This window comes from Schistocerca piceifrons, chromosome 3, assembly GCF_021461385.2.
Source record: "Schistocerca piceifrons isolate TAMUIC-IGC-003096 chromosome 3, iqSchPice1.1, whole genome shotgun sequence".
NCBI classification, from domain to species: Eukaryota; Metazoa; Arthropoda; class Insecta; order Orthoptera; family Acrididae; genus Schistocerca; species Schistocerca piceifrons.
This window is the reverse complement of record NC_060140.1, coordinates 862957199-862984343: the sequence shown is the minus strand read 5'-3', so window position 1 is coordinate 862984343 and position 27145 is coordinate 862957199. Positions and strand designations below refer to the sequence as shown.

General features: G+C 44.1%; 1 protein-coding gene across 2 annotated transcripts in view; it reads left to right on the top strand.

The window, feature by feature from the left end:
• The first annotated feature begins 3668 nt into the window (after nucleotides 1–3668).
• The window catches only part of LOC124789722 (aminopeptidase N-like), a 121051-nt gene continuing 97574 nt past the window's right edge, over nucleotides 3669–27145 (top strand). Inside the window, exons 1-3 of one of the 2 annotated variants that reach the window (XM_047257173.1) lie at nucleotides 3669–3715; nucleotides 4952–5095; nucleotides 13296–13479. In XM_047257173.1, coding sequence (XP_047113129.1) covers nucleotides 3693–3715; nucleotides 4952–5095; nucleotides 13296–13479 — 351 coding nt within the window. In that variant the 5' untranslated portion in view covers nucleotides 3669–3692. Of the gene's footprint in view, nucleotides 3716–4479; nucleotides 5096–13295; nucleotides 13480–27145 lie in introns of those variants that run through there. The other variant, XM_047257172.1, reaches the window with a different exon arrangement.

Below are 27145 nucleotides of genomic sequence, written 5' to 3'. Positions count from 1 at the left end.
ATATGTTTGCACGATTCTCCTATGTGAACGATTTCTTGAACGTGAAATTTAACACCTTGGCTTTCGTATTTCTGTCTTCAACTGGCACGCCAGATTGGTCAACAAGGGTTGAAGCAAGCCTTAGATCCACTTAGCTTCCCTTTGAAGTGCTCCCTGACGCCGTTGCTGCCTTATAAGCAAGTGGGAAAGTGCTGGACGAAGTAGCCGCAAAACGGAATACGTTCACAACATAATTGTCCCTTAACAGAATCAGCCAGGTTAAGATGGAGCTAACTAAACACGTGCCGACATACACCAACATTGGTGCTCTCAAGTAATAATGATACACGATAGACAGCCGTGCAAATGTTCTGAATGTGGCTAGGAAAGCCACGTCAGGTCGGCGAGTCTCTAACGATGCCTTACGCAACACCCACTGGGCTATCAGTAGCAGGATCATGCGGCCATGACCTTCCCCCTCATTTACGCTGCGCCAGTGAGGCCGGCATCTTCGCCTGACAAAGGGCAGACTTTCTCCCCATACATCACGTTCCGACAACACGCCAAAAACTGATTTGAACAATAACGCGTCGGAGGCACAGCAACAGTCGGACGCTGTTCGACGGCAATCATTGCCGGCCCCAACTTTTGATACCATAGACGTACACCATTTGATCAAAAGTATCCGGCCACACCCAAAAAAATCCGTTTTCCATATTAGGTGCATTGTGCTGCCACCTACTGCCAGGTTCTTCATATCAGTGACCTCAGTAGTCATTAGACATCATGAGAGAGCAGAATGGGGCGACCAGCGGAGCTCACGGAGTTCGATCGTGGTCAGGTGATTGGGAGTCACTTGTGTCATACGTCTGTACGCGAGATTTCCATACTCCTAATATCCCTTGGTCAACTGTTCCCGATTTGATAGTGAAGTGGAAACGTTAAGGGGCACGTACAGCACAAAAGCGTGCAGGCCGACCTCGTCTGTTGACTAGCAGGGACTGCCGACAGTTGCAGAGGCAGACATCTATCCAGACCATCACACAGAAATTCCAAACTGCATCAGGATCCAATGCAAGTACTATGACAGTTAGGTGGGAGGTAAGAAAACGTGGATTTCATGGTCGAGCGGCTGCTCATAAGCCACACATCACGCCGGTAAATGCCAAACGACGCCTCGCTTGGTGTAAGGAGCGTAAACATTGGACGATTGAACAGTGGACAAATGTTTTGTGGAGTGACGAATCACGGTACACAATGTGGCGATCCGATGGCAGTGTGTGGGTATGGCGAGTGCCCGGTGAATGTCGTCTGCCAGAGTGTGTAGTGCCAACAGTAAAATTCGGAGGCTGTGGTGTTATGGTGTTGTCGTGTTTTTCATGGGGGGAGGTGGGGGGCTTGCACCTCTTGTTGTTTTGCTTGACACTATCACAGCAAAGGCCTACATTGATGTTTTAAACACCTTCTTGCTCCCCACTGTTGAAGAGCAATTCGGTGATGGCGACTGAATCTTTCAATATGATTGACCAGCTGTTCATAATGCACGGCCTGCGGCGGAGTGGTTACACATCCCTGTTATGGACTGGCCTGCACGGAGTCGTGACCTGAATCCTATAGAACACCTTTGGGATGTTTTGGCACTTATTAGTAGAGCTTATGGTCAATATGTTCTGTGAACAACGATACCGTGGATTACTTTCAAGCAAATGTGCACGGATGCTTCTAGAAGGCTGTGATATAAACTCTCTGTTTTTGTAGATCATAAAGATGGGAATAAGCAGCCTTGTCGGTGATATGAAGGGCAAAAAGTTGGAAGATGAACAGGGCATTGGTGGACACTACAGACACACAAAGAAAATTTTAGACACTCTTCAAGTGTATAATGGTAAGGCTGTCAGACAGAGCCTATCCAGTGTACGCAACATGAAAAATGCGGTATAGGCTACGTATTTCCACACGTTCTCAAAAGATGAACATCCCATTCATCCACTGCGCCAAAACAACTGCTGTAAGTCTCTACACATTCAGAGGGATAACAACCCCAAAATTCACAAGGAGAGGCTTCCAAATTGTATCCTGGATGTTGTTAAGCACACTTACAGGTTTCTGGCCGATTCTGAACTTTTAAAAAAAGTGTGTTCATGGCAAAACCCAGAAACCAAACGAGTCTCTAAATTAACTCATATGGAAACGATGCCCTAAAACCACATTTTAATCTGCTATAGTTGTCAGAATTGCAGCTTGTGATGCAGTTATTGTATTTAATGACGGGAACGTAGGGAGGATGAAGGTATTACAGAGAATTGGCTTTAAAATAAGAAATTGCCCTCGAGATATGTTGAGAAAAAATAGATTTACAGCGTGTCTCTGCAGCTGAAAAGTCTAGTAAATGAAAGGAGGCAGAAAACAAGCAAGAAATAAGAAATCTTGAAGGGAAGGAGGACCATGAATACAAATCTGAGGACTTCGGAAAAGGTGACATGAAACAAACGTTAGGGTGAACTTTAAATTGCATTTCATGAAATTATGTTTCTGAAAGTTTACAGGTTATGTACCTTTTTCTCAGAATCTATGAAGCCTAGAATTACGACATTTTGTACACCTATATGAAGTGTTCACGGGTTGTCAGCCGAGTAGCGTCGTCGTCTCGTAGCAACGTTTCGATGGAATGCGTCTGCAACGTTGCTACGAGACGACGACGCTACTCGGCTGACAACCCGTGAACACTTCATTATTGAAATTCGCCGAGAAAGCCTGCACTCACATATTTTGTACACCTATTTCTATAAACTCAAGTGTAAGATGAGATATGGGGGAAAGTGCTTTGAATTTTGCACGAGTTTTATATTATACTTACAGAAATACAATTAAAAATTTGTCAGAATTCTCCTACTCAGTATATTCAAAAGACTTCATGAAAGAAGTTAACTGTATGCAGATAGATTAAACAGAGAAAATTTTGTGAGAAAATGGTAGATATATTACTTTTTGAAATTAAAATTTTAGAATTCCATAAAAAGTAAAATAACCACAATTCGAGGAAAGAAAGGGCTGCCGGAGGTATATTGTTAACACATTTAAATTGTTTAGAATTTATTAATTTATGGTTCGTTATTCTAAAAAAGCAAGAGGGAATTAATCTGAAATTTTATGTATGAAGTAGCCGTAAGATAACAGACCAGTACATTTGATGGATTGGCTAGTTGTTAGAACGATATGGGGTTGAAGTGTAGCAGAGGCGACACTGTTAAGAACAGGACGAATCAATTAGATAATGGCATCATGTGGGGGAGGTTTCAAACTTAAAACATTCAATTTATTATTACTTTATATATATATATATATATATATATATATATATATATATATATATATATATATATATACAAAGGTGATGTAACTTGTGGTGTCACCGCCAGACACCACACTTGCTAGGTGGTAGCCTTTAAATCGGCCGCGGTCCGTTAGTATACGTCGGACCCGCGTGTCGCCACTATCAGCGATTGCAGACCGAGCGCCGCCACACGGCAGGTCTAGAGAGACTTCCTAGCACTCGCCCAGTTGTACAGCCGACTTCGCTAGCGATGGTTCACTGACAAATCACGCTCTCATTTGCCGAGACGATAGTTAGCATAGCCTTCAGCTACGTCATTTGCTACGACCTAGCATGGCGCCATTACCAGTTTATATATACTTTTGTATCATCAAGAGCGATGTTCTCCAATTGCGGATTAGAGTTAAGTATTATATCAACTACGTACTTTATTTGCTACTATTAATTCCCTTAACTGTTCCAGACCTCACGCCAATCTACGTGAGCTTAAAAGCGTGCATTTCGGCCTCCTCTAGCAACACGGTGTTGGCTCTTCTGCCAACACTTCATAACTTACCAAAGGAAACACACACACAACATTCAAGCTTTCGCAATCCACGGTTGTTTCATCAGGAAAGAGGAAAGGAGAGGCAAAGACGAAAGACTGAGGGTTTTAAGGGAGAGGGTAAAGGAGTCAACTGTCTGCTTGTGTCAGTATTTGTGCGGGTGGATATGTGTGTGTGTGTGCGAGTGTATACCTGTCCTTTTTTCCCCTAAGGTAAGTCTTTCCGCTCCCGGGATTGGAATGACTCCTTACCCTCTCCCTTAAAACCTTCATCCTTTCGTCTTTGCCTCTCCTTCCCTCTTTCCTGACGAAGCAACCGTGGGTTGCGAAAGCTTGAATTTTGTGTGTGTGTTTGTGTGTCTATCAACATACCAACGGTTTCGTTTGGTAAGTTCCATCATCTTTGATTTTAGATATATTTTTCCAACGTGGAATGTTTCCCTGTATTATATATATATATATATATATATATATATATATATATATATATCTTAATACCGATAGCTCACTTCTTGGGCCGCACTGACACTTGCTTTGGGCCGTAAGTTGGACACCCTTGCCATATGATAGGTCTGGGACTATTTGGACTGGCAAAGGAAACGTGGTGATCTGATCTTCACCACAGTTTGACAGCCCTACAGGATCTAATCATTGGTCATCAATGAGTGCCTTCATCTGCTCATGACACACATGAAGAAAAAAACGTTCAAATGTGTGTGAAATCTTATGGGACTTAATTGCTAAGGTCATCAGTCCCATGCCCGACGGAGGATTCAAACCTCCGCCGGGACCAGCCGCACAGCCCATGGCTGCAGCGCCTTAGACCGCTCGGCTTATCCACACATGAAGAATCTCGTGGACTAAACCCCTCGCAGAATTGAGGCCCCAAGAAGAGATGCGGGGTTACACTGTACTAGTGTGATGTATCTTGGAGAATAACTTTTGTTCAGTGTGCTTATGTCTTTACTCCTTTTGAGCTGTTTTGTCACACGTTTCTTAGGTATTTGTAATTTAGTTGTTTGAGCATGAGAATGGTTAAACACACGGCCTGGATATGTGTTAATGGAACATTTATTTCTGTGTGCTGCGTCCAGGTGGTGCGTGATGACGGTTGTGAGATGTCTGGCGGCCCTGGTGTTGCTGGCGGCGGCGGCCCACGGACAGTCCGACCGCCTGCCGGGGGAGAGCTGGCCGCTCCGACAGAGGGTCGATCTCACGGTCCACCTCGGCGACGAGGGGTGAGTCACCAGCTGGGTCTCTTGCTGCATTGCTACCACATAGCGTAACTCAGTGACCTATGTAAGCGCAGACGCTGCACTTGGCGGGACCGCATGCACTATCCACACCAGTTCCTTCCACAAAGGAAGAGAGAGAAGTATAACTAATTCATTGATTTCAGTCACAGATTAGGAGTCCTGATTAAATTTTGTATAATTTGATACTAAACTCAGACCGTTCAGTTGATTAACTAACAAGTTGCCAAGCTTAATCTCCCTTTAGATTCTAGTGAGTAAATTTTCTAAAAAAAACAGGTACCACCAATTTGTCTAGACAGAGCACAACCGATTGTAGGGGCGGGGTAACTTCGATATTCCCTTTTTAATTAATATAGAAAACCCCTAAGACGGCGAAGTCCAGCAAAATTCCCTGGTCATTATTTCAAATTTAAGTGACCATCGTCGGAGCATCGGTGATCAAAACGTGTCGCATGCAGAGGGACAAAGAGACCATTTCTCCGCCGGAGCGATGCTGCACCAACACTTCGTTTCCACCCCCTGTCACGCTAGCTACGCGAATCTATTTGTTAACTGCCGACACACACTGAGGTGCGGCGTCCGAGTCTGGAAACAGCCCGGAGAGCAACTCTCCAGCCCACACAGATTCTGAACGAGTCTGTATCTCGATAGTCGTCATACGACAGTTACTGCAATTTTGTTACAACTGTTACCTTCCATAACTTTGGGAGAAGCCTTGTGTTTAGCCCTCGGAAGCGGGCCGCAACTACGGATGTTACGACTGTGCTACCGCGGCATGTGTACTGTGAAGTATCGACGTTGCATATCCACATTTTGTAACGTGGTAAGCTCTTACGCCTGACCCCTGTTTTCTGTGGTAGTGTTCGTTGCCCATGGCAGGCTTCTTTCAATCTGGTTTACTCTCCGCACTCTCTCTAGGGAGTGGACTTAATTGTGATATTGTATCGGTTTATCGAACTGTGGTACAGCAAGGAAATTGCTCTCCAAGAGGCTGTTATTTGTGAGCGATACCTTAACGAAGACATTGTGGTAGGGCTTCATCGTAAGTTCTGAATGTACGATTTCATTACCAGAATATACGGACTTTCAGTGCTCTGTAGCTCCCATACTGCCCCTCTTTTGTTTAATTGATTCATCACTAGACAAAAAGCATCTGTAGTGGAGAGCAGGTCCAACACTACTACAGTCCAGGGGCAGAAGATGTTGGAGAGTGGTCTCAAATGGAACAATGACTGTTAGTACATATCCGAAAGTGATTTATTCCCTCTTTTCATAGTCTGCGAAGCTCGTCCCCGGTAGTTGAGTGGTCAGCGCGACAGATTGTCAATCCTAAGGGCCCGGGTTCTATTCCCGGCTGGGTCGGACATTTTCTCCGCTCAGGGACTGGGTGTTGTGTAGTGCTAATCATTATCATTTCATCCCCATCGACGCGAAAGTCATCGAAGTGGCTTCAAATCGAAAGACTTGCACCCGGCGAATGGCATACCCGACGGGAGGCTCCAGTCACACGACATTGTCTGCGAAAAAAAATGTCAGCTACAATAGGTTACCATTCGAAAAACTAGTGCCACCTACGGCCTGTCTCGCCAAAAGGGGTCACAATCAAAGCTTACCTCGTCATAAAAGGGACTGAGGAAAAATAATCTGTGTGAAAAACAGCTGCCTGGATCATAAAAGCACTTTCTGTATACTGTATAACCTATTTCGGTTTTCTTCAAAATCCATAATCAATTGTTGTGGCCCGTGTGTCATGCGCAGTTGATCCTACTGCAAGTGGTACATGGATCACAAGATCTGATGATGCTTTTCGAGGACGGCGGTATCGCCCATAATAAAAAGTGGCTTTGTGATCCATACGGTGAAAAAACAGTCACAAATTTGAAGGATGACGGATCGTAAGACGCTATGCCACAGAATTATCTTAAGCTACTTTATTCGTACATGATTTCACGAAAACTTCAGGTGCAGGGGAAAAACCTGTTTCTATCTTGCTATAGTTCTGAAAGAGGTTGACACTGTACAATATCTTCGAGTAATAACTAAAAAATAGTCATAGAATGTATCATTACAGACAGGTGATTCACTCGATGGATACTGGACAAGTATGACCCAGTACATCACAAACTAAAGTGTACGCCAAGGAAGCGTAATAGTCCCCACTGAAGTCCTCGAGTCGCACAAACGATTTATCATATAGTGTCAGCAGCACTACCAGAATGTTCGCTGGCGATGCTGTAGTCTACAGGAAAGTGTCGTCCATGGATGACCGCCTTGGTCTAATGAACAGCAGCTCTCTTTAAATGTGAGTAAATACGAGATATTGAACATAACAAAGGAAGATAACCGGCAACTTCAGTGGCGAGCATCAGGAATATTTCATACTGGTTAAATATTTCAGGCTAACACCGCTGTCAAGCGCGAACGAACTCGCGATGCTAACTGGTCACCATCTCCCCTTCTTTCAGTGGCTTCATTTTGATACAGTATAGAGGAGCTTGCAGCCAGGACAACGCTCTTTCAGCCGTTTACAGCTTTATACATCCCACGGACATAACTTCTAATTCAAGGGTTTCCTCAGTTGGACTCGCGACGTACTTCTGTTACCTCCAACATCCCTCAGAAGAATGCGAACTGAAATTGGTTTCACTGCATGGCAGTCAGTCGCGCTCATCACTCCCCTACGGAGGTAGACGAATATGCTATCCTACCACTGTCCAGGCCTCTCCAGATGCGTCTTCGTCCTGGAATCTCAGTGACTGGAGTAGGATTCAGAGATGAGTCTCGCTTCGAACTGAGCATCGATGAGCGGTGAAAACATGCCTGGAGGCGCCCCGGACAGAAATAGGCTATCTTACGGCCATAAGCCCCGACAACCGAGAGTGATGCTCTGGGATGCCATTTCTTTTCATTGTAGGACCTCGTAGATTGTCATCCACCGCATCCTTATAGCATAGAAGTACGTCGACGATTTTCTATGCCCCGTTTTGTTACTCTTCCTGGCAAGCCATCCTGGGCTTACATTTCAGCATGTTAATGCCCGCCCGCACACCTGCTTGCCATCGTGCTTGACAAGCCATACCTTGCCCAACAAGATCGCCGGATCTCTCCCCAGTTGGGAACATTTCGAGTATTATGGGTAGGGCCTTCCAACCAGCTCGGGATTTTGACCATTTAACGCACCAACTGGACACAGTTTGGAATGATATGCCTCAGGGGGACATACAACAACTGCCTCAATCAATTCCAAGTCAAATACCTGCTTGCATAACGACCAGAGGAGGACCAACGCGTTATTGACTTGCAACGCGTTATTGACTTGCTCAATTTGTGAAGCTCTTTCTCTTGAATAAGTAATCGAATTTTTCTGAAATGGTGATCATTTGTTTGCCTGTACATGTATATCACATCGACCGATTTCTGTCGCATTCTCGTAAATCCTTAGTGGTGAGTGGTTTTTTTTGTATTAATGTATTTAGGCAAAATACTAATAACTAATGTGAAGTGGAATGAACACGCAAAATCTGTAATAGCTATTAGTAAAATAAAAGGACGACGGAGCCATGTGTAAGTGTAACAGGTATACTCAGGGAACTTAAATGAGCATCTCTGGAAGAGGAAAGGCAACATATTTCTGATGAAACTCTGCTGAGTAAATTTAGACAACCACAGTTCGTCAAAGACTATGCAATAGCTCCACTGCCACAGTCGTATATCTCGTATAAAGACCACGATAATAATGTAAGAAACATTAGGGCCTGTAAAGAGGTGCAATGCGGAAAACGAATAAACAGAAACTCTTTAAGGGGAAGTGGCTTGTGGTATATATATATTGGCTGCCCATTATTCCTCAAAAGCCGAGCCAGAGACGACGTTATAAGTCTTCCCAAACGTGCTCCATTTGGTTACTCCCTGTGCACAGTTATTTGTAACTCGCGAGTGATTCCTGCCGCTGATTTCATGCGATATTTTGCAAGTCTCGACTATTCCTTTCCATCGACAGGTGTGGTCTGCCAGGTCTTGGTTCAGCTGTGATTGTTCCTTCACATTTCCACTTCACACCCATCTCATCAACAGTCCACTTGGCAGCTTCAGAGGTGTTGAAATGTCCACGATGGGTTTGTTAATTTGGTTACATCCAATGGCTAGCCCACGTTTGAAGTCAATGAGATCTGCCTGACCCATTTTGCTGTTACTGCTTCTTTTCTGACAACACTGTACTCACCGCCTCCTCTTATACTGGCTAGTCCACCTCACGTGACATCTAGTGGTCGATACTATTTTACATAGGGCTATCCCAGCACTTTTCTTAATATAGTGCAGATAGGCCCAATAGCTGACGGCTTACCTCCACAGCTACCTGTAAGTCACCATTCATTTCTGTAACAGCAGTTCCATGCGCTACGAAGAAAAGATACGTCACTTATAGCCTACCTCGTCGAAAAGGAAAAGTCCCACAGTTTAGCATGGGAGTGAGTGGTGAATCAGGTATTGATCCCCTCACTACAAATCTGCACTCTTCACATGAGGAATGACTGAGCTGAAGATTTTAAATATACACACATACTCTGCAAACCACTCCACAGATTACGGCCTAGGGTACTTCTCGTACCTATTAGTCACCCATTTTCCTGTACCATTCTCGATTGGTGCGTTGGATTAACGACTATTTACTTTATCACTATTTTTATTTATTCACTAATTTTTACATATTGCAACAGTGAATCTCTCCGTGATGTACATCGCCTCTGTGGCGTCCGTCATTGGAGTTTGCTGAACACCTCCGTGACGCTCTCACTGAACGATCCCGTGACAAATTACATCACTCTGCACTGGATCTTCTCTATCTCTTCTGTTAATTCGAGCGGGTAAATGACCCAGAAAGATGAGCAGAAACGAAGAATCTATCGGTAAAATGTTTTGTAAGCCAATTCTTTGTAATGGGAATGTCAGTGGAAGGGGCTATCTCAATTCAACTACATATTCGCTGTGAGTGTCGATGAGGTCGTCCGATTTGGTCTTCTTTTATGACTATGTATTCTTGGAGTCTTTCATGGTGACATACTTCAGTAAAATCTTCTCAGTTTACAAGCTGTGTCACTTCAAATAAAACACTGGAGCTTTCGATAGCTGGCTCTGCCACCGTCATCAGCCGCGCGAGGTAGCCGCGTCGTCTGGGTCGCCTTATTACGGTCTGTGCGGCTCCCCCCGTAGGAGGTTCGAGTCCTCCCTCGGGCATGGGTACGTCTGTTGTCCATAGCGTAAGTTAGTGTAAGTTCTATTAAGTAGTGTGTAGGCTTAGGGACCGATGACCTCAGCAGTTTGGTCCCGTAAGACTTTACCACAAATTTCAAAATTCCATCATCATTAGGAGTTAAAATTGCTGACTGCCGGGGCTGGCACGGTGTCTTGCTTATATCGATACAGTGTCAGCGAGTGGAACCTTCCTAAGAGGGCCGCAGTGACGCATGTTCGAAGGCAAGTTGGGCAGGTCCTAGCAGCTCTGTCCTGCCACGGGACCAAGGCCCATGAAAAAGACAGGCTCGGCGTGTACGTCACAGAATGTGACCATACAGGTCTTACGAGCGCCAGCAGCGGTCTCCGGCAGGAACCAGTAACTATTTTAGACGTGTTGAATAATTCTTAACTGCGCATTTAAATGAGTGCAGGCTCTCGATAGCACACAACGAAGTTAAGACCTTTAGTGAGCAACTTTTTCACTGACGTATGAATTCCCGTGGGCCCTGCGTGGAACCGAGCTTTCGCGAAATCTGGTGGACAAGGGGACTAGTGTGACGTCACAAGTTCGTTGCGGGGCCAGTATTTTTTGTAGGCCCCGCGTAGGACCGAGTGACGTCAGATAGCGCAGGAGTCCGGCGCCACATTTGGAACTGCCGCTCCCATGTCCCTACAATCGTCAAGCCTCCCTCTTTACTTTCGTCCGATGTCCAGTTTTATTGAAGGCTTTACTTTAATAACTATGGTAATAAATTTAACACTGTTTTATGGAGCGGTACTTGATTTCTTGCGTTGTCACTTAGATGCTGGGGGACAGACGTATGGGTCAGAGTCATGAGCCAAAGTCTCGATAACCACAAAGCAGAACGATTCGCTGACGTCACGAACACACCTTCTGCTGAAGGTTCATTCTTCCTGTAGCCTACAGCAAATAAATAAACACTTTTACAATTACAGTATTTACTGATGTTTAAACATTAATACAAATTAAATCACCAAATAGTTACACCCAGGTTAAAGTAAAGCCCAGAAGAAGAGTAGTCGAAGAAGTACCTGAAGATGAGCGTCTAGAATGACGTGTTAGCAGTGACACTTGATAGTAATGTGAACAAGCTGAGAGTTTTCCAGATGATACAGTGTACGCTAGCACATACATCGTGTGGAAAGGTTTTACTTTTAGTTGACCATTGCTGACAGATTCAGCGTAAACCAGGACGAGACGACGAATAAAGCAGAGTCCAGTAACAGCTGCTCTGAGAAGACTGTGACGTAGCGAAGCTGTCGGTGATCTACTTGACGTAACTCCTCCACAAGAAACTGGCGTGTGCTTGCCTTACTGCCTGAAAGCAAAGAAAAGAAAAAAAAGAAGCAGTGTTCCACGAAGGAATTATCGGATTGAGACGGAAATCGATGAGTGTGATATGCATGTACAAACGAATTATTACAATTTCAGAAAAATTGGATGATTTATTCATGAGAATGATCTTCAAAAATTGAGCAAGTCAATAATGCGATGGTCCACCTCTGCTGCCCAGGGCGTCTCCAGTGTCTGCAGACATGTCTTTGCTTGTCATCGGGGCTTTATACGAAGCGGGACTCATCACTGAAGACAGTTTTGGTCCAATAAGATTCCAGGAACTTCTGGAGACACCCCAGACAGCGGTGATATACCAACCTGACTGTCACCCGTCGTAGATAACCAGGAGTGATGGTCTAAGGTGGCATTTCATTTCATAGCAGGACCCCTTTGGTTGTCATGCGCGGCACTCTTACAGCACATCAATATGTCGACGATATTCCACTCCCCGTTTTGTTGCCCCTCATGACAAACCATACTGGGCTTACAGTTCAACAAGATTTCTACCGCTTGCCTCCATGCTTGGTAAATCCTATCTTGGGCAGCAAGGTCACCGGATATCTTCCCAACTGAGACCGTTTGGAACATTATGGTCAGGGCCTTCCAGAAAAACTAGAGATTCTGACGATCTAACGCGCCAATTGGGCAGAATCTGGGATTTATCCCTCAGAAAGGCATCCGACAACTCTATGAATCAAGGCGAAGCCGAATAACTACTTGCATAAGGTCAGAGGTGAACCAATGCGTTGTTGACTTGCTCAATTTGAGAAGCTTTTTCTCTCAGTGAAACTTATGTGCCTTTTCCTGATGTTACTTCTCTAGAGTGAGGTAGTGTTTTAATTGTGATCTCGCTCTGCTCATGTGACGATTATCTGATGTAATGGTGTTCCCAGTGAATGCGACGATCTGTTAGTCTTGGCCGGCCGCTGTGGCCGAGCGGTTCTAGGAGCTTCAGTCAGGAACCGCGCTGCTGCTACGGTCGCAGGTTCGAATCCTACCTCGGGTATGGAGCTGTGTGATGTGCTTAGGTTAGTTGGGATTAAAAAATGGTTCTAATGGCTCTGCGCACTATGGGACTTAACATGTAAGGTCATCAGTCTCCAAGAACTTAGAACTACTTAAACCTTACTAACCAAAGGACATCACACACATCCATGCCTGGGGCAGGATTCGAACCTGCGACCGTAGCGGTCGCGCGGTTTCAGACTGAAGCGCCTAGAACCGCTCGGCCACAACGGCCGGCTTAGTTATGATTAAGTAGTTCTTGGTCTAGGAGACTGATGACCTCTTACGTTAAGTACCTTAGTGCTTAGAGACATTTGAACCATTTTGTTTGTCTTGTGTGACTTTACATTAATGTTTCATCGAGTTGTGTAATAAAAGTGGGCTATGTAGCCTGCTCAACATTTATGACAATGTGTCCTACCGGTTGGTGATCATAGGTAGGTGTCGGTGATCAGAAGATGGCTGACAACTTTAGCCGAAACTAGTAATCAATAAAAATAATAAATTGCGATCGCGACCAGTAAAGGACTTTTTCTGTACCCCATAAATGTAAACAAAGATGTAAGAACTCTGTTGCCACTACAGGGACAGCAGTTTCACCTTCGAAGGCCGGACAAACCTGACGGTGGTTGCGGTGCGCAACACAACGCAGATCGTGCTACACGCCGCGCTCGGCATCTCTTCCGTCACGGCGTATGACGCCAGTGGCAGCCCCGTCAGCTCCAGCTACGAGCAGGGAGCTTTCCTGGTCGTCACACTTGCAGAGCAGGTGAGGAGACCTCGACTTAGTATAACTGGGCCCGTTTATATTTCCATTTGCACACACTGACTATGACTACCCCCTTCCACCTCCCCCAACCCCTTCCTCTACCCCATCCCCCTGCCGTGAACGGTCTTGCCGATGTGGATACACCGATTCCCGTCTGATCACTGAAAGTAAGCGCCACACGGCGTGGGCATTACTTGGACGGGTGACCGTCCAGGTGCGCTGCGCGCTTTTCACATTTTCCCCTTTGCCTTTACGATAAAGAGGAGTTCCTGATAACCTATCTTTGCACCAAACGCTCTGGATTCAATTCCAAACCTCCCCACAGTGGACACTGTTGATGGTGATCCGTCCATCGGATGGGGATGTTAAGCTCGGCCGCTTCGTTGGTGCCCTACGAGAGGAATAAGCTATTTGCCGGCACCGAGTTTCACTTGAGCTCTTCTCTCACCGTCTCCAACAAGAGCATGAGACTACACTATGCACACACCCATCAAAGTCGTCTGCACTTGACAGATACACTTACGTGTACAACTCTCCCACACCGCGAAAGAAAGATGCAAGTGGGCGCGAAGGATAGGGAAAACTTTTCCACTTAGGCTGCTGAACTTGCCCTTCGGGGTCTCGCAGTCATTAATGCCAGACGACTTTACTTTTTACCCCCTGCCTTCCACAACTCTAATGATTAAAATAAAGAATAAGAGAAATATTGATATATTTTGAGATCATAATTAAGCAAAACACTATATTTAGCCGATGACAGCCTTTACTGACGTTATACACTGATAAACGACGCAGGGAGGCACGTATTAAAACTACAGCTAGACATACAGAACTACGATTAGGCCAACCAAGAGAGCAGACCAAGGCAATAAAGAGGAATATTCTGGTGAATCTTACGACATGGCTGGCGACGTCGGTATTACAATCGTAGCACGAGAGACTTGGGTTTACTGAGCAAACGAAATGCCGTGCGTATGTAAGCGACATTAATGTTTTCTATTCAAGGCAATGAACATCTAAACTGCTACTAATTGCAAGATGGTAAATCCGTTTAGCAAGAAGCATCCATGGCGGTGACAATACTCCAGCTTCTAGTCCGTCTCGGAGTTCAAACTGAATGTACAGGACGTGGTGACAGTGAGACCTTTTATGGCTTACCTGGTGCTATTCTTTGGTTGAGCCGTGGCCAGCTCGCATCGATGCCGTTTGTTCTTTGACAGTTTGTCGCAATCGAGTGGCGTCTTATTTCTCCCTGAGTTACTAGCATAATGAGTTGCTGACTTCCTCGGTCAGTGGCAGCAGCAGTGCTTGTCGATACTAGTACTGCTGTACCAGCTTTGGTGTGACCGTTATATTCCCGTGTGGTGGTGTGTGTGGCAGTCAGTCGGTTGGGACAGAGCAGCGAGGAAGTTTCCGCCGGGCGAGGTCAGGCCGGGACTGCTGGTGGCTTGCACGCACGTTGGGATTGTGCGGTGCTAACTGTAAGAGCTACAAAGTTCGTGGTGTGTTGGAGTCGGCGAAATTTTGTAGCCGTCTTCCTGTCTGGTCTTTAACTATTAAATTGGTTGTTACTTATCAGTGAAGTGCACCAGCGCTATTTTTTTGCCTTGTGGCCGTTAACGCCCCAGTTGTCTGCCCTGGTCGTTAGCGTAGTTTTCCAGCAGTGTGTTTTTCCTCGCCTTGTTGATGGTGTCCGGCACGGCATGTAGTTCGACAGCCTTTCAATTGTTTGTTCTATTTTTTTCTTAAGAGCGGTTATTGTGCTTTGGCTGTTTTTAGACGCCACTTTTAAGACGTAGTGCGGCTGGTATCTCCGTCCTCAGATGATATTTTCCGTTGTCGTACCGTTGGCCGGGTAGAAGGGAATTGATTAGGTTGTTGGTCGATCCTTCTGCCGACCCTGGGTCGGGTTGCCATCCGATTATTTAACCTTACTTTTAGCTGCCTGTCTCACCTCACCTTACCTTAGAGCTACCTCCTCAGGCCGACCCTTGGAACACTTCTGAGCACCACTGTTCTGTTGCTTTTAGATTGTGATTTTCATTTTAGTCTGATGTACTGTCCGAGGCCTTCAGCCGTCTATTAATTTAGTTTGTTTTAATTTTAAGATAAGGCCTTCAGCTGACTTAAATTAAAGTTTGGATATTGATTTGTTTAATAACTAAAATTTTGAAAGTTTGTTCTATCTGTTTCATCTGTTGTTGTTCTTCAATGTCCAGTGTGTGGCCTTCAGCCGAGCTTTTATGTGAAATATTTTTAAGATAAAGATAAAGAAAATAGAACCGTTGCCAAACACAGGAGCTGACCACGTCTATTTTGTCAAGAGAGGTTTCCTATACAGGCTCAGTACAAGTGAAGGCAGCAGAGGATCAAGTAGGTAAAAAGACGAGGGCTAGTAGAAATCCTTGGGTAACAGAAGAAATATTGAATTTAATTGATGAAAGGAGAAAATACAAAAATGCAGTAAATGAAGCAGGCAAAAAGGAATACAAACGTCTCAAAAATGAAATCGACAGGAAGTGTAAAATGGCTAAGCAGGGATGGCTAGAGGACAAATGTAAGGATGTAGAGGCTTATCTCACTAGGGGTAAGATAGATACTGCCTACAGGAAAATTAAAGAGACCTTTGGAGAGAAGAGAACCACTTGTATGAATATCAAGAGCTCAGATGGAAACCCAGTTCTAAGCAAAGAAGGGAAAGCAGAAAGGTGGAAGGAGTATATAGAGGGTCTATACAAGGGCGATGTACTTGAGGACAATATTATGGAAATGGAAGAGGATGTAGATGAAGATGAAGATGAAATGGGAGATACGATACTGCGTGAAGAGTTTGACAGAGCACTGAAAGACCTGAGTCGAAACAAGGTCCCCGAAGTAGACAACATTCCATTGGAACTACTGACGGCCTTGGGAGAGCCAGTCCTGACAAAACTCTACCATCTGGTGAGCAAGATGTATGAAACAGGCGAAATACCCTCAGACTTCAAGAAGAATATAATAATTCCAATCCCAAAGAAAGCAGGTGTTGACAGATGTGAGAATTACCGAACAATCAGTTTAATAAGCCACAGCTGCAAAATACTAACACGAATTCTTTACAGACGTATGGAAAAACTAGTAGAAGCCGACCTCGGGGAAGATCAGTTTGGATTCCGTAGAAATACTGGAACACGTGAGGCAATACTGACATTACGACTTCTTAGAAGAAAGATTAAGGAAAGGCAAACCTACGTTTCTAGCATTTGTAGAGTTAGAGAAAGCTTTTGACAGTGTTGACTGGAATACGCTCTTTCAAATTCTAAAGGTGGCAGGGGTAAAATACAGGGAGCGAAAGGCTATTTACAATTTGTACAGAAACCAGATGGCAGTTATAAGAGTCGAGGGACATGAAAGGGAAGCAGTGGTTGGAAAGGGAGTAAGACAGGGTTGTAGCCTCTCCCCGATGTTATTCAATCTGTATATTGAGCAAGCAGTAAAGGAAACAAAAGAAAAATTCGGAGTAGGTATTAAAATCCATGGAGAAGAAATAAAAACTTTGAGGTTCGCCGATGACATTGTAATTCTGTCAGAGACAGCAAAGGACTTGGAAGAGCAGTTGAACGGAATGGATGGTGTCTTGAAGGGAGGATATAAGATGAACATCAACAAAAGCAAAACGAGGATAATTGAATGTAGTCGAATTAAGTCGGGTGATGTTGAGGGTATTAGATTAGGAAATGAGACACTTAAAGTAGTAAAGGAGTTTTGCTATTTGGGGAGCAAAATAACTGATGATGGTCGAAGTAGAGAGGATATAAAATGTAGACTGGCAATGGCAAGGAAAGCGTTTCTGAAGAAGAGAAATTTGTTAACATCGAGTATAGATTTAAGTGTCAGGAAGTCATTTCTGAAAGTATTTGTATGGAGTGTAGCCATGTGTGGAAGTGAAACATGGACGGTAAATAGTTTGGACAAGAAGAGAATAGAAGCTTTCGAAATGTGGTGCTACAGAAGAATGCTGAAGATTAGATGGGTAGATCACATAACTAATGAGGAGGTACTGAATAGGATTGGGGAGAAGAGGAGTTTGTGGCACAACTTGACCAGAAGAAGGGATCGGTTGGTAGGACATGTTCTGAGGCATCAAGGGATCACCAATTTAGTATTGGAGGGCAGCGTGGAGGGTAGAAATCGTAGGGGGAGACCAAGAGATGAATACACTAAGCAGATTCATAAGGATGTAGGTTGCAGTAGGTACTGGGAGATGAAGAAGCTTGCACAGGATAGAGTAGCATGGAGAGCTGCATCAAACCAGTCTCAGGACTGAAGACCACAACAACAACAACTCAGTACAACCGCCAGAGATGCGGTTCTCGCCGTGTCCCTATGACTCCAAGAGGAAGAAGGACGATTCTGGAAAAATTGTGTAATTTTTAACAGTTGCCGTCATTTTAAATAAATTATCTACTCCTCTTAAAATAACTTCACCCAAAATCTGTTTTGAGATTTAGGTTCCTCAGCAGGTGAAAAATCATTGTCATGGAGTTTCTTTTCCCAAGGAAATTACGTTAATGATTTAAATCGCGATTGAATTTTCAAGGAACTCGAAATGTACTTGATAGGAAAATTATGGATGCAGCTGTGGGCTGCTCACTCTCAAAGGGTTCTTACCTGTCAACTGATTGATCGATTATTAATTCTGGCTGCATTACAAACCAAAAAACACTTGCTAGTTTACAGTTCCCATTTATAACCTCTAGAGGCTTTTGTGGGAAAGTCGTGAATTATGGATATGTGCACAGTGTGACATCATGGCTGTAATCATGTGCATCAACGCAGGATGTTTCACACATAGAGGCAGCACTCTCTCTGGCGCTGCGCGCAACCAGTATCCCCACAGGCAGGGTCCGATCACCGCATATTCTCCGGCTCCTCCCTCGTGCACTGTGTTAAGTGGCGTGTCTGTTTCAACCGAACGAGTCGAATTAGTAGTATAATTAGTAGTATCACTGCGTCATTCAGCACTTAAGGCTGCTGTCACAGTGGTTTCTGTTGTATACAGTCTCAAACGGAAGTCTTAAAGTAACGGTACTGCATCAACTGATCAGTTCAAATACTGTTGTTCGAAGTCAGCAACTCTTCTTCACCTCTTTACGTTGGACAGTTTCAGCCCCAATCTGGGTCTGTTTGCAGCAGAAGCTCACCATCTAGTTCTGTTTTCCCACCATCTTTCAGTGTTTACTCTTGCCTCTTTTTCTAACATCCACATCTTTCAGCCCTCTATCCTTTCGTCTTCCTCTTGGTCGTTTCATTTACATCCCCATTTCATGCATCTTCTTGGAAATCCTCTTAGTTTCGATTTCCTTTATGTGTCCATTCCATCTCAGCCTTGATTTTACTGTCCTGCTCTGCAAGGGTTCCTCTTTCACTATTTCCCTTACACTTTCATTCTTCAACCTATCTCTCCTTGTTCCTCTTGTTCTATTTCCGAAGAACTTCATTTCACGTGCTTGTAGTCTGCTTACGTCTCATTTCTTTATTACCCATGTTTCAGACCCATAGGTCAGTACTGGAACGTAGTAACTTCTACTTATTAATTCTTCGCTTTTTTGTTGAACATCTTTGTCCTAAACCAGGCTCCGAACACTCCAACAGAATGCTTCTGCCTGTCTACCGCTTTCAGTGATCTCTTTCTCATTTCTTCCATTTCCTGTATCACGCTTCCCAAGTGCTTGACACTTTTCACCTTCTTCAATAGTCCACCGCCAATCCTTATTCCGTTAATTGGTCTATCTCTCTTTCTAGTTGTAGCCAGGGTCTCACATTTGTAGACATTAAATTTCATTCAATAATCTCTCACAGTTTCTTCCCAATCTTACAGCTGTTCCTAAATCTTCTTCTTCCTGTTTCCCCAGATCACCATTAGTACTGCAGCTGGCTGTTTCCGCACATGCCTGATGGAAGATCGCTCGCGAACGGCGTATTTTTTTCTGATGAAGCTTGCTATGTGAACACGCCGAAAAAACCACGGTTCGTTGTTGGCTAAATTCACTGTATCATTGGCAGCAATTAAATACTGCATTTGACGATCTAAAGCAACATTTGGCAAACATAATCCGTACCATATGTACGGAATTTACAGAGCCGTTTCGCTACAAAGGGCAAATGAACTGTCCAGATGTTACAAAGGAAGAAAAGTACTTACGCTTTTAAGTCTCGCTTTAATATTGGTGTATGGTATCTGTTCTAACAAACAAACATTCACCGAAGAACTCGGATAGTAAGTGCGTTGTGGTCCACATAGGAATTATAGTGGTCGATTTGCGCAGTTGGCCGCTCTAATGCAACAACAGAGACTGACGGCGACTGATGAAGGTTTCCTGACACCAAACAAACTGGCGTAACCGACGAAAGCAATATCTGGCATATTCCCTCATATGACATAACGAAGTGAGCTGTATCGGTGGCAGAGACTAAACCCTAACAACCAGAGCAAGGAACGTCGAGTTGAGTGTAAACTGGAAGACAACCTTTAGTTGAGTAAGCACCGTTGTTGAGCCACGACACAAAACGGCAGTCAGTCTGCGACGAGAGCGCTGAAGTCAATCACGCCAAGGGCTGATGGAACAACTGCTGAGGCTCCGACAATCATTTGTCACCCACCAAGAATTTTTGAGTAGGTCAGCCTATAACTTCTGATGTTCACACTGCAGTGATCTCCAGGTATAAATTTCGAACTGTTGCGCCGGCCGTTGTGGCCGAGCGGTTCTCGGCGCTTCAGTCCGGAACGGCGCTGCAGCTACGGTCGCAGATTCGAATCCTGTATCGGGCATGGATGTGTGTGATGTCCTTAAGTTAGTTAGGTTTAAGTAGTTCTAAGTCTAGGGGACTGATGGCCTCAGATGTTAAGTCCCATAGTGCTCAGAGCCACAAATTTTCACAGTGTTAGATGTTCGCTTCACGGTGTACCAACAACATCTGAACCATTCGAACTTTTGCTTTACAAATCGTATTTCAGAAAACGAAAATGTTTAAATTTTTTATATTTTTTTGCCAGTGTATAAGCTGAACTTTCATATTTTGTTATTAGAATAAAAGTTCAATCCTATTTTCTGTACGTTATTGAGACTTAAAGCTCACAGTACTTACAAGGGAACCTCCCCATCGCACCCCCCTCAGATTTAGTTATAAGTTGGCACAGTGGATAGGCCTTGAAAAACTGAACACATATCAATTGCGAAAACAGGAAGAAACTGTGTGGAACTGTGAAAAAATAAGCAAAATATACAAACTGAGTAGTTCAACGGAAGATAGGCAACATTAAGGACTATGGGAACGCAGGAGTGCCGTGGTCTCGTGGTAACGTGAGCAGCTGCGGAACGAAAGGTCCTTGGTTTAAATCTTCCATCGAGTGAAAAGTTTAATTTGTTATTTTCAGTTTATGTGACAAACTCTTATGTTTTCATCACTTTTCTGGGAGTGATTATCACATCCACAAGAAAACCTAAATCGGGCAAGGTAGAAGAATCTTTTTACCCATTCGCCAAGTGTACAAGTTAGGTGGGTCGACAACATATTCCTGTCATGTGACGCACATGCCGTCACCAGAGTCGTATAGAATATATCAGATGTGTTTTCCTGTGGAGGAATCGGTTGACCTATGACCTTGCGATCAAATGTTTTCTGTTCCCATTGGAGAGGCACGTCCTTTCGTCTACTAATCGCACGGTTTTGCGATGCGGTCGCAAAACACAGACACTAAACTTATTACAGTGAACAGAGATGTCAATGAACGAACGGACAGATAATAACTATACAAAAATAAAGAAAGTAAAACTTTCAGTCGAGGGAAGACTTGAACCAAGGACCTCTCGTTCTGAAGCTGCTCACACTACCACGGGACCACGGCGCTCCTAATCTCACACTGTCCATTATGATGCTTATGTGGCCCATGGACTACTCAGTTTGTATATTTTGCTTATTTTTTCACAGTTCCACACAACTTCTTCCTGTTTTCTCAATTGATCTGTGTTCAGTTTATCAAGGCCTATCCACTGTGCCAACTTATAACGAAATCTGAGGGGGGTGCGATGGGGAGGTTCCCTTGTTAGATGTAAGCTTACTTTGCTTTACTTTCCGTGTCCAGGTGAAAACATCTGTAGTCTCTTCTTCGAAAGCTCTGCGGCTTTAATGGCCTCGTGATTCCATAAAAAGAAATCTTCCGCTGTCAAACAGTCTCCATCCTTGGGCACATGAGCAAGTGTTTAACCTACGTTTCTCCGCATTCACAATGGTCTCTTTCAGAGTAGCCCCACATAACCACGTTTACTTCGCATCAGATCTACTCATACCTCCCCATGTACTATATTGTAGCTACTGCCCTTGTTTTGTGTGATTTCCTCTTCAGGATGCAGGTTTATATTTTGCAGAGACTCCAACCATAAAGAGAGACGGCGGATCTCAGGTTCGCCTTCTAGCAATACTGTCCGTTTTATAAAGCTCTTCCTTGACTTCGAACGAGTTGGAAGAATTTACTTTGGTTGGGTTTGCTGTTTTTTCCTCTCTGTTTCACTGGCTACTTTCTGTATGATATTTTGTGGCGCTATGGCCTCAAGTGAGTATATTGTGTGGACAGACATACGCCTCAGACGTTCGACGACAATCTTGACCGTCTCATTTAAAGCGACGTCTACTTGTTTGAAGCGGAAAGACGTCTCACATACAGGTACTGCGCATTATCCATCTGCAAAACAGTCCCATTACCGATGATGGAAGAAATTTACACTACGCCCTTCATGTTGATCCAGTTAGTTGAAGTATAATATTAAAAACTGGGTTGTTTTGGAAATCAGCTATATGCAAACACAATTAATTTATTTTCGTATTTCCCCAGACATGTTTCGACACCAATGTGTCATCTTCTGTGGGTTAAATTCTTTATTTCTGTACAGTATAAGATCACATTTGTAATACTTTATGAAGTGTTGGCAGAAGAGCCAACACCGTGTTGCTATAGGAGGCCGAAATGCACGCTTTTAAGCTCACGCAGATTGGCGTGAGGTCTAGAACAGTTAAAGGAATTAATAATAGCAAATAAAGTACGTAGTTGATGTAATACTTAACTTTAATCCACAATTGTAGAACATCTCTCGTTACTGTACATGCTTCACAATATTAATTATCAAATGCTATGGCGCCTTGCTAGGTCGTAGCAAATGACGTAGCTGAAGGCTAAGCTAACTATCGTCTCGGCAAATGAGAGCGTATTGGTCAGTGTAGCTTCGCTAGCAAAGTCGGCTGTACAACTGAGGCGAGTGCTAGTAAGTCTCTCTAGACCTGCCGTGTGGTGGCCCTCGGTCTGCAATCACTGACAGTGGCGACACGCGGGTCCGGCGTATACTAATGGACCGCGGCCGATTTAAAGGCTACCACCTAGCAAGTGTGGTGTCTGGCGGCGACACCACACTTTAACTACTGTAGGCCTAGGAAATACAATATTTGCAATTTGCTTCGTTTTGCTTTGGACGCTCACCTTAAAACTACATCGCTAATTGAACTGTATTATTGAACATCGATTTTAGTGCTCGTTTTCGTCGTTTTTTTGACCGCAAGTCATCTGCAAACTAGCCTGAAGAAAATTCTTGCATATTTGTGGATAGCTGCTTCGAGGATAGAGGTTATGTACGTTTCTGTACTTAACATTTTCCGTCCTCTTTCGTGTCCCTGGTTGGTGTCTCAATCAACTACTATTTAGTGGATTGCTTTCACTCAGTTTTTCATAAATTTCCGCTCACTACTTCACCTCACACGCACTTACACAAAATGTGGTGAAATGAGATCTGAGCAGACACTTTTGGCAATACTCTCAGTGAAATGTGTCATGTTACTGTCGTTGTTCGCTTGCTCATCGTTGGAGTCTGCATATATTAATATTTTTATTTCTGGCTGGTGTGGCTGGTTATTTGTCTACGTATTGTACAGGTTAGGGGAAGGAACGCCCCCTTGCGGTAATCCATTCGTTTGGTTTCTCCATCTACTTTTTTCCCTGGTTATTAACATGTAACTCAGTCGAATATCCTTCGTTATTTCACAGACTTTCGTGAGGAGTCGTTGGTGATTTACTGCGTCATACGCAGCGGAAAGGTTAATAAACACATCTGCGGTTATTACTTTCCTTTCAAAACCATCTTCAATGTATTGAGTCAGATTCATTATTTGACTACAACATTTTCCCTGGTCTTGTAACGTTACGAGTATATGGTCAAGGTATTCGTCCACCTTGGGCTGGTACTGAGGAGAGCTGGATTTTTCTGCTGGGCTGAGTGCGAGTCGATGTGACGTGGACGCCCCGCGACCACTGTAGGCGAGCCCAGGTGCAGACAAGGAGCACATCGCCAGAAATAGGTAAATCCAAAAGTTGGGAATATGGACGGCTGTAGCTCCCATGGTCTTTGTACAGGAGATGCATCAAAAATTGCGGTGTGTATGATAAGCTGAACGATGGCTTCTTAAAGCTCTTCAAAAATTGGCAAAATATTTCAATATCTTTGCAATTACAGAAGTTAACATTTCACAATGAACCTCTGAATTAACAACTTTTAAACACTTCATGCAATTCTAACTTAGGTGACACCACCTTTGTAAAAGAGCGTCAAAAGACGCTCCTGACAAGCTGATCTAAGTAATTGTTTAAACAATATTAACGACAATCTGTTGTCATTTATCGTAAGCGTACGTGCGCGAGAATACTGGGTTATTTGCTTATCGACAAAACTTTATTTGTATTTATCGTGAATCGTCTGAGTGTCAAATATACTAGTTTACTCCTTGAAGTAGTCAGGTGAGTCAGATGATGTCTGTAGAGTTTAAGAACGATGTATTTTCGATGGGGACGGTCTTCAGCCAATGGAAAATCAGACGGTAGTGGAACACTATGGGAGTCGAGTGGAGACTGGGACTTCACGAGTGAAGAGCGCAAGGGAGCGATTCTGGAAGCTTTTACATTGTACTTGAAGGAGGCAGTCCTGCCTGTGGTAACGAGTGGTATTCGATAGTGTAGGTAACCGATTCTGAACAGTGAACAGCCGCTACCATACTTCAACAACAGGAGTTTATACACTTCGTTAGGCTGGCAACATGTACAAATATATAAACAAACCAAACCGGATGAGTAACACAGTGAGCTCGAAGTAGTTGTGTGTATATTAGTGTTACGTCTATAATACTGGCAGAAGACTAATAGCGCACCAAAACAACAAGTGCAAACAAAATGAAAATTGGGAAGAAAAATGTTCGGAACACAAAAATCATGCACGTGACCAGGTGAGAGGAAACACCGATGCCAACTAAAAACAGGAAGAACACTAAGTAATCACTTATTTTCATAAAAAGCTGGAATTAAACTATTTTATGACCTGCGAATAATCATTATAGATCTCACTGATGATGCCTTAAAAGGACAAAAGGCGAAACCGTCTGGGAAAATAAAATAAAGTACTGCAAGGAAACTGTGCTTGCTGCGGAGGATGGCCACGCAAACAAACTCGTGATAAGTGTATTGTCTTTATTGTTCGTAGGACCACTTCCCGTTTACTTGAGATGTCCTTTCCTGAATAAACACTATTCAACATAATTCTCTGTCGTCTACATTCATTGCAGACGTTATAATAGAATCCTTGTTATTAAATTGTTCATTTAATTTTTATTTTGTATTTCTGTGTATTTCATTAACACTCAACTCTACCAAAGCCTAGACTATTTGACTGCTCGAGCTATTCTTTTTAAACAGAGTCGTGCATAGCCCAAGTATCTAAAGTATGAGTAACCGCTGGTAAACACGCCCTGGGTTGCTCGTAGAAGATGCTGTTTAGAAGAGCAACTCTGCAGCCGTAACCGTTAGGTACCGTCAGTCCGAAACTAGCTTATTCAGCAATATATTTTGCACTGATTTTCGTTGCTATTCTCGACAAATTCTTACGAGTAACGTTTGTAGGTGGTAGGTCAAGGAAATATGACGAAAATTTTTCCGCTCGATCGGCTCTTTGCCAGGCTTTAGTAATGCTATGCTACTACTTGGCTATCCTCTCCAGTTTGCGAATCTGAAACGTTTACCAACATCTGTTCATCATCCTCACTAGTCTTCCATTAGGTTTTGGACAAAACTGCTTTATTTGTTCAATTTGTGTGTTGTCATAGCCTGCTGCTTTATTTACTTTCTGTTCTCACGCTGCTCTTCCCAGTTCCTCATGTGAGAATGGAGCTTTTGGAGATTCGCTCCCTCCATCTACGTTTCGCCTGAGATTCAATCTTTTCGCCATCTGTCTTGTCTTTCCATTCAGTAGCAGCTGCTGAGCAGTCTGGTTCAGAGCGACGACTGCACTCAATGGCGGACTCGTAGGATCAAGATTTTTTTTATCAGCTTTCACGCTCTTCGACTGTTCTGTTTCATGTCCAGATAGGATAGTAATCAGCTTATCGCTTCTTCCTTCGTTCAGCTTTGTTTCAGAGTAGTTTTTCTCCCACCTCAGTCGTATGTGCTGAGAAGGATCTGCGTTGCACTTGCTACGATAGTCGACAAAGAAATCTTGTGAACTTGCGTCAAGGCCAGAAGTAAACTGGGTTCTACATCCACTTGGAATATACACTGAAGAGCCAAGGAAACTGGTACACTTGCCTAATATCGTGTAGGGCCCCCGCAAGCACATAGAAGTGCCGCAACACGACGTAACATGGACTCGACGAATGTCTGAAGTAATGCTGGAGGGAAATGACACCATGAATCCTGCAGGGCTGTCCATGAATCCGTAAGAGTACGAGGGGTGGAGATCTCTTGTGACAGCACGTTACAAGGCATCCAGATATGCTCAATAATGTTCATGTCTGGGAAGTTTGGTGGCCAGCGGAAGTGTTTCAGCCCAGAAGAGTATTCCTGGAGCCACTCTATAGCAATTATGAACGTGTGGGGTGTCGCATTGTCCTGCTGGAATTACCCAAGTTTGTCGGAATGAACAATGGACAGGAATGGGTGCAGGTGATCAGACAGGATGCTTACGTAAGTGTCATCTGTCAGAGTCGTATCTAGACGTATAAGGGGACCCATATCGCTCCTACTGCACACGTCTCCACACCATTACAGAACCTCCACCAGCTTGAACAGTCCCCTGTTTACATGCTGGTTCCATGGATTCATAATGTTGTCTCCATTCCCGTACATGTCCATCCGCTCTATACAATTTGAAACGAGATTCGTCCGACCAGGCAACATGTTTCCATCATCTCCAATGTCGGTGTTGACGGGCCCAGGCGAGGGTACACGAGTGGGCTTTCGGCTCCGAAAGCCCATATCGATGATGCTTCGTTGAATGGTTCGCACGCTGATATTCGTTGATGGCCCAGCAATGCAATCTGCGGAAGGGTTGCACTTCTGTCACGTTGAACGATTCTGTTCAGTCGTCGTTGGTCCGGTTCTTGCAGGATCTTCTTCCGGCTGCAGCAAAGTCGGAGAGTTGACGTTTTACCGGATTCCTACTATTCACGGAACACTCGTAAAATGGTCGTACGGGAAAATCCCCGCTTCATCGCTACCTCGGAGATGATGTGTCCCATCGCTCGTGCGCCGACTATAACACCACGTTCAGACTCACTTAAATCTTGATAACCTGCCATTTTAGTTAGGTTTAAGTAGTTC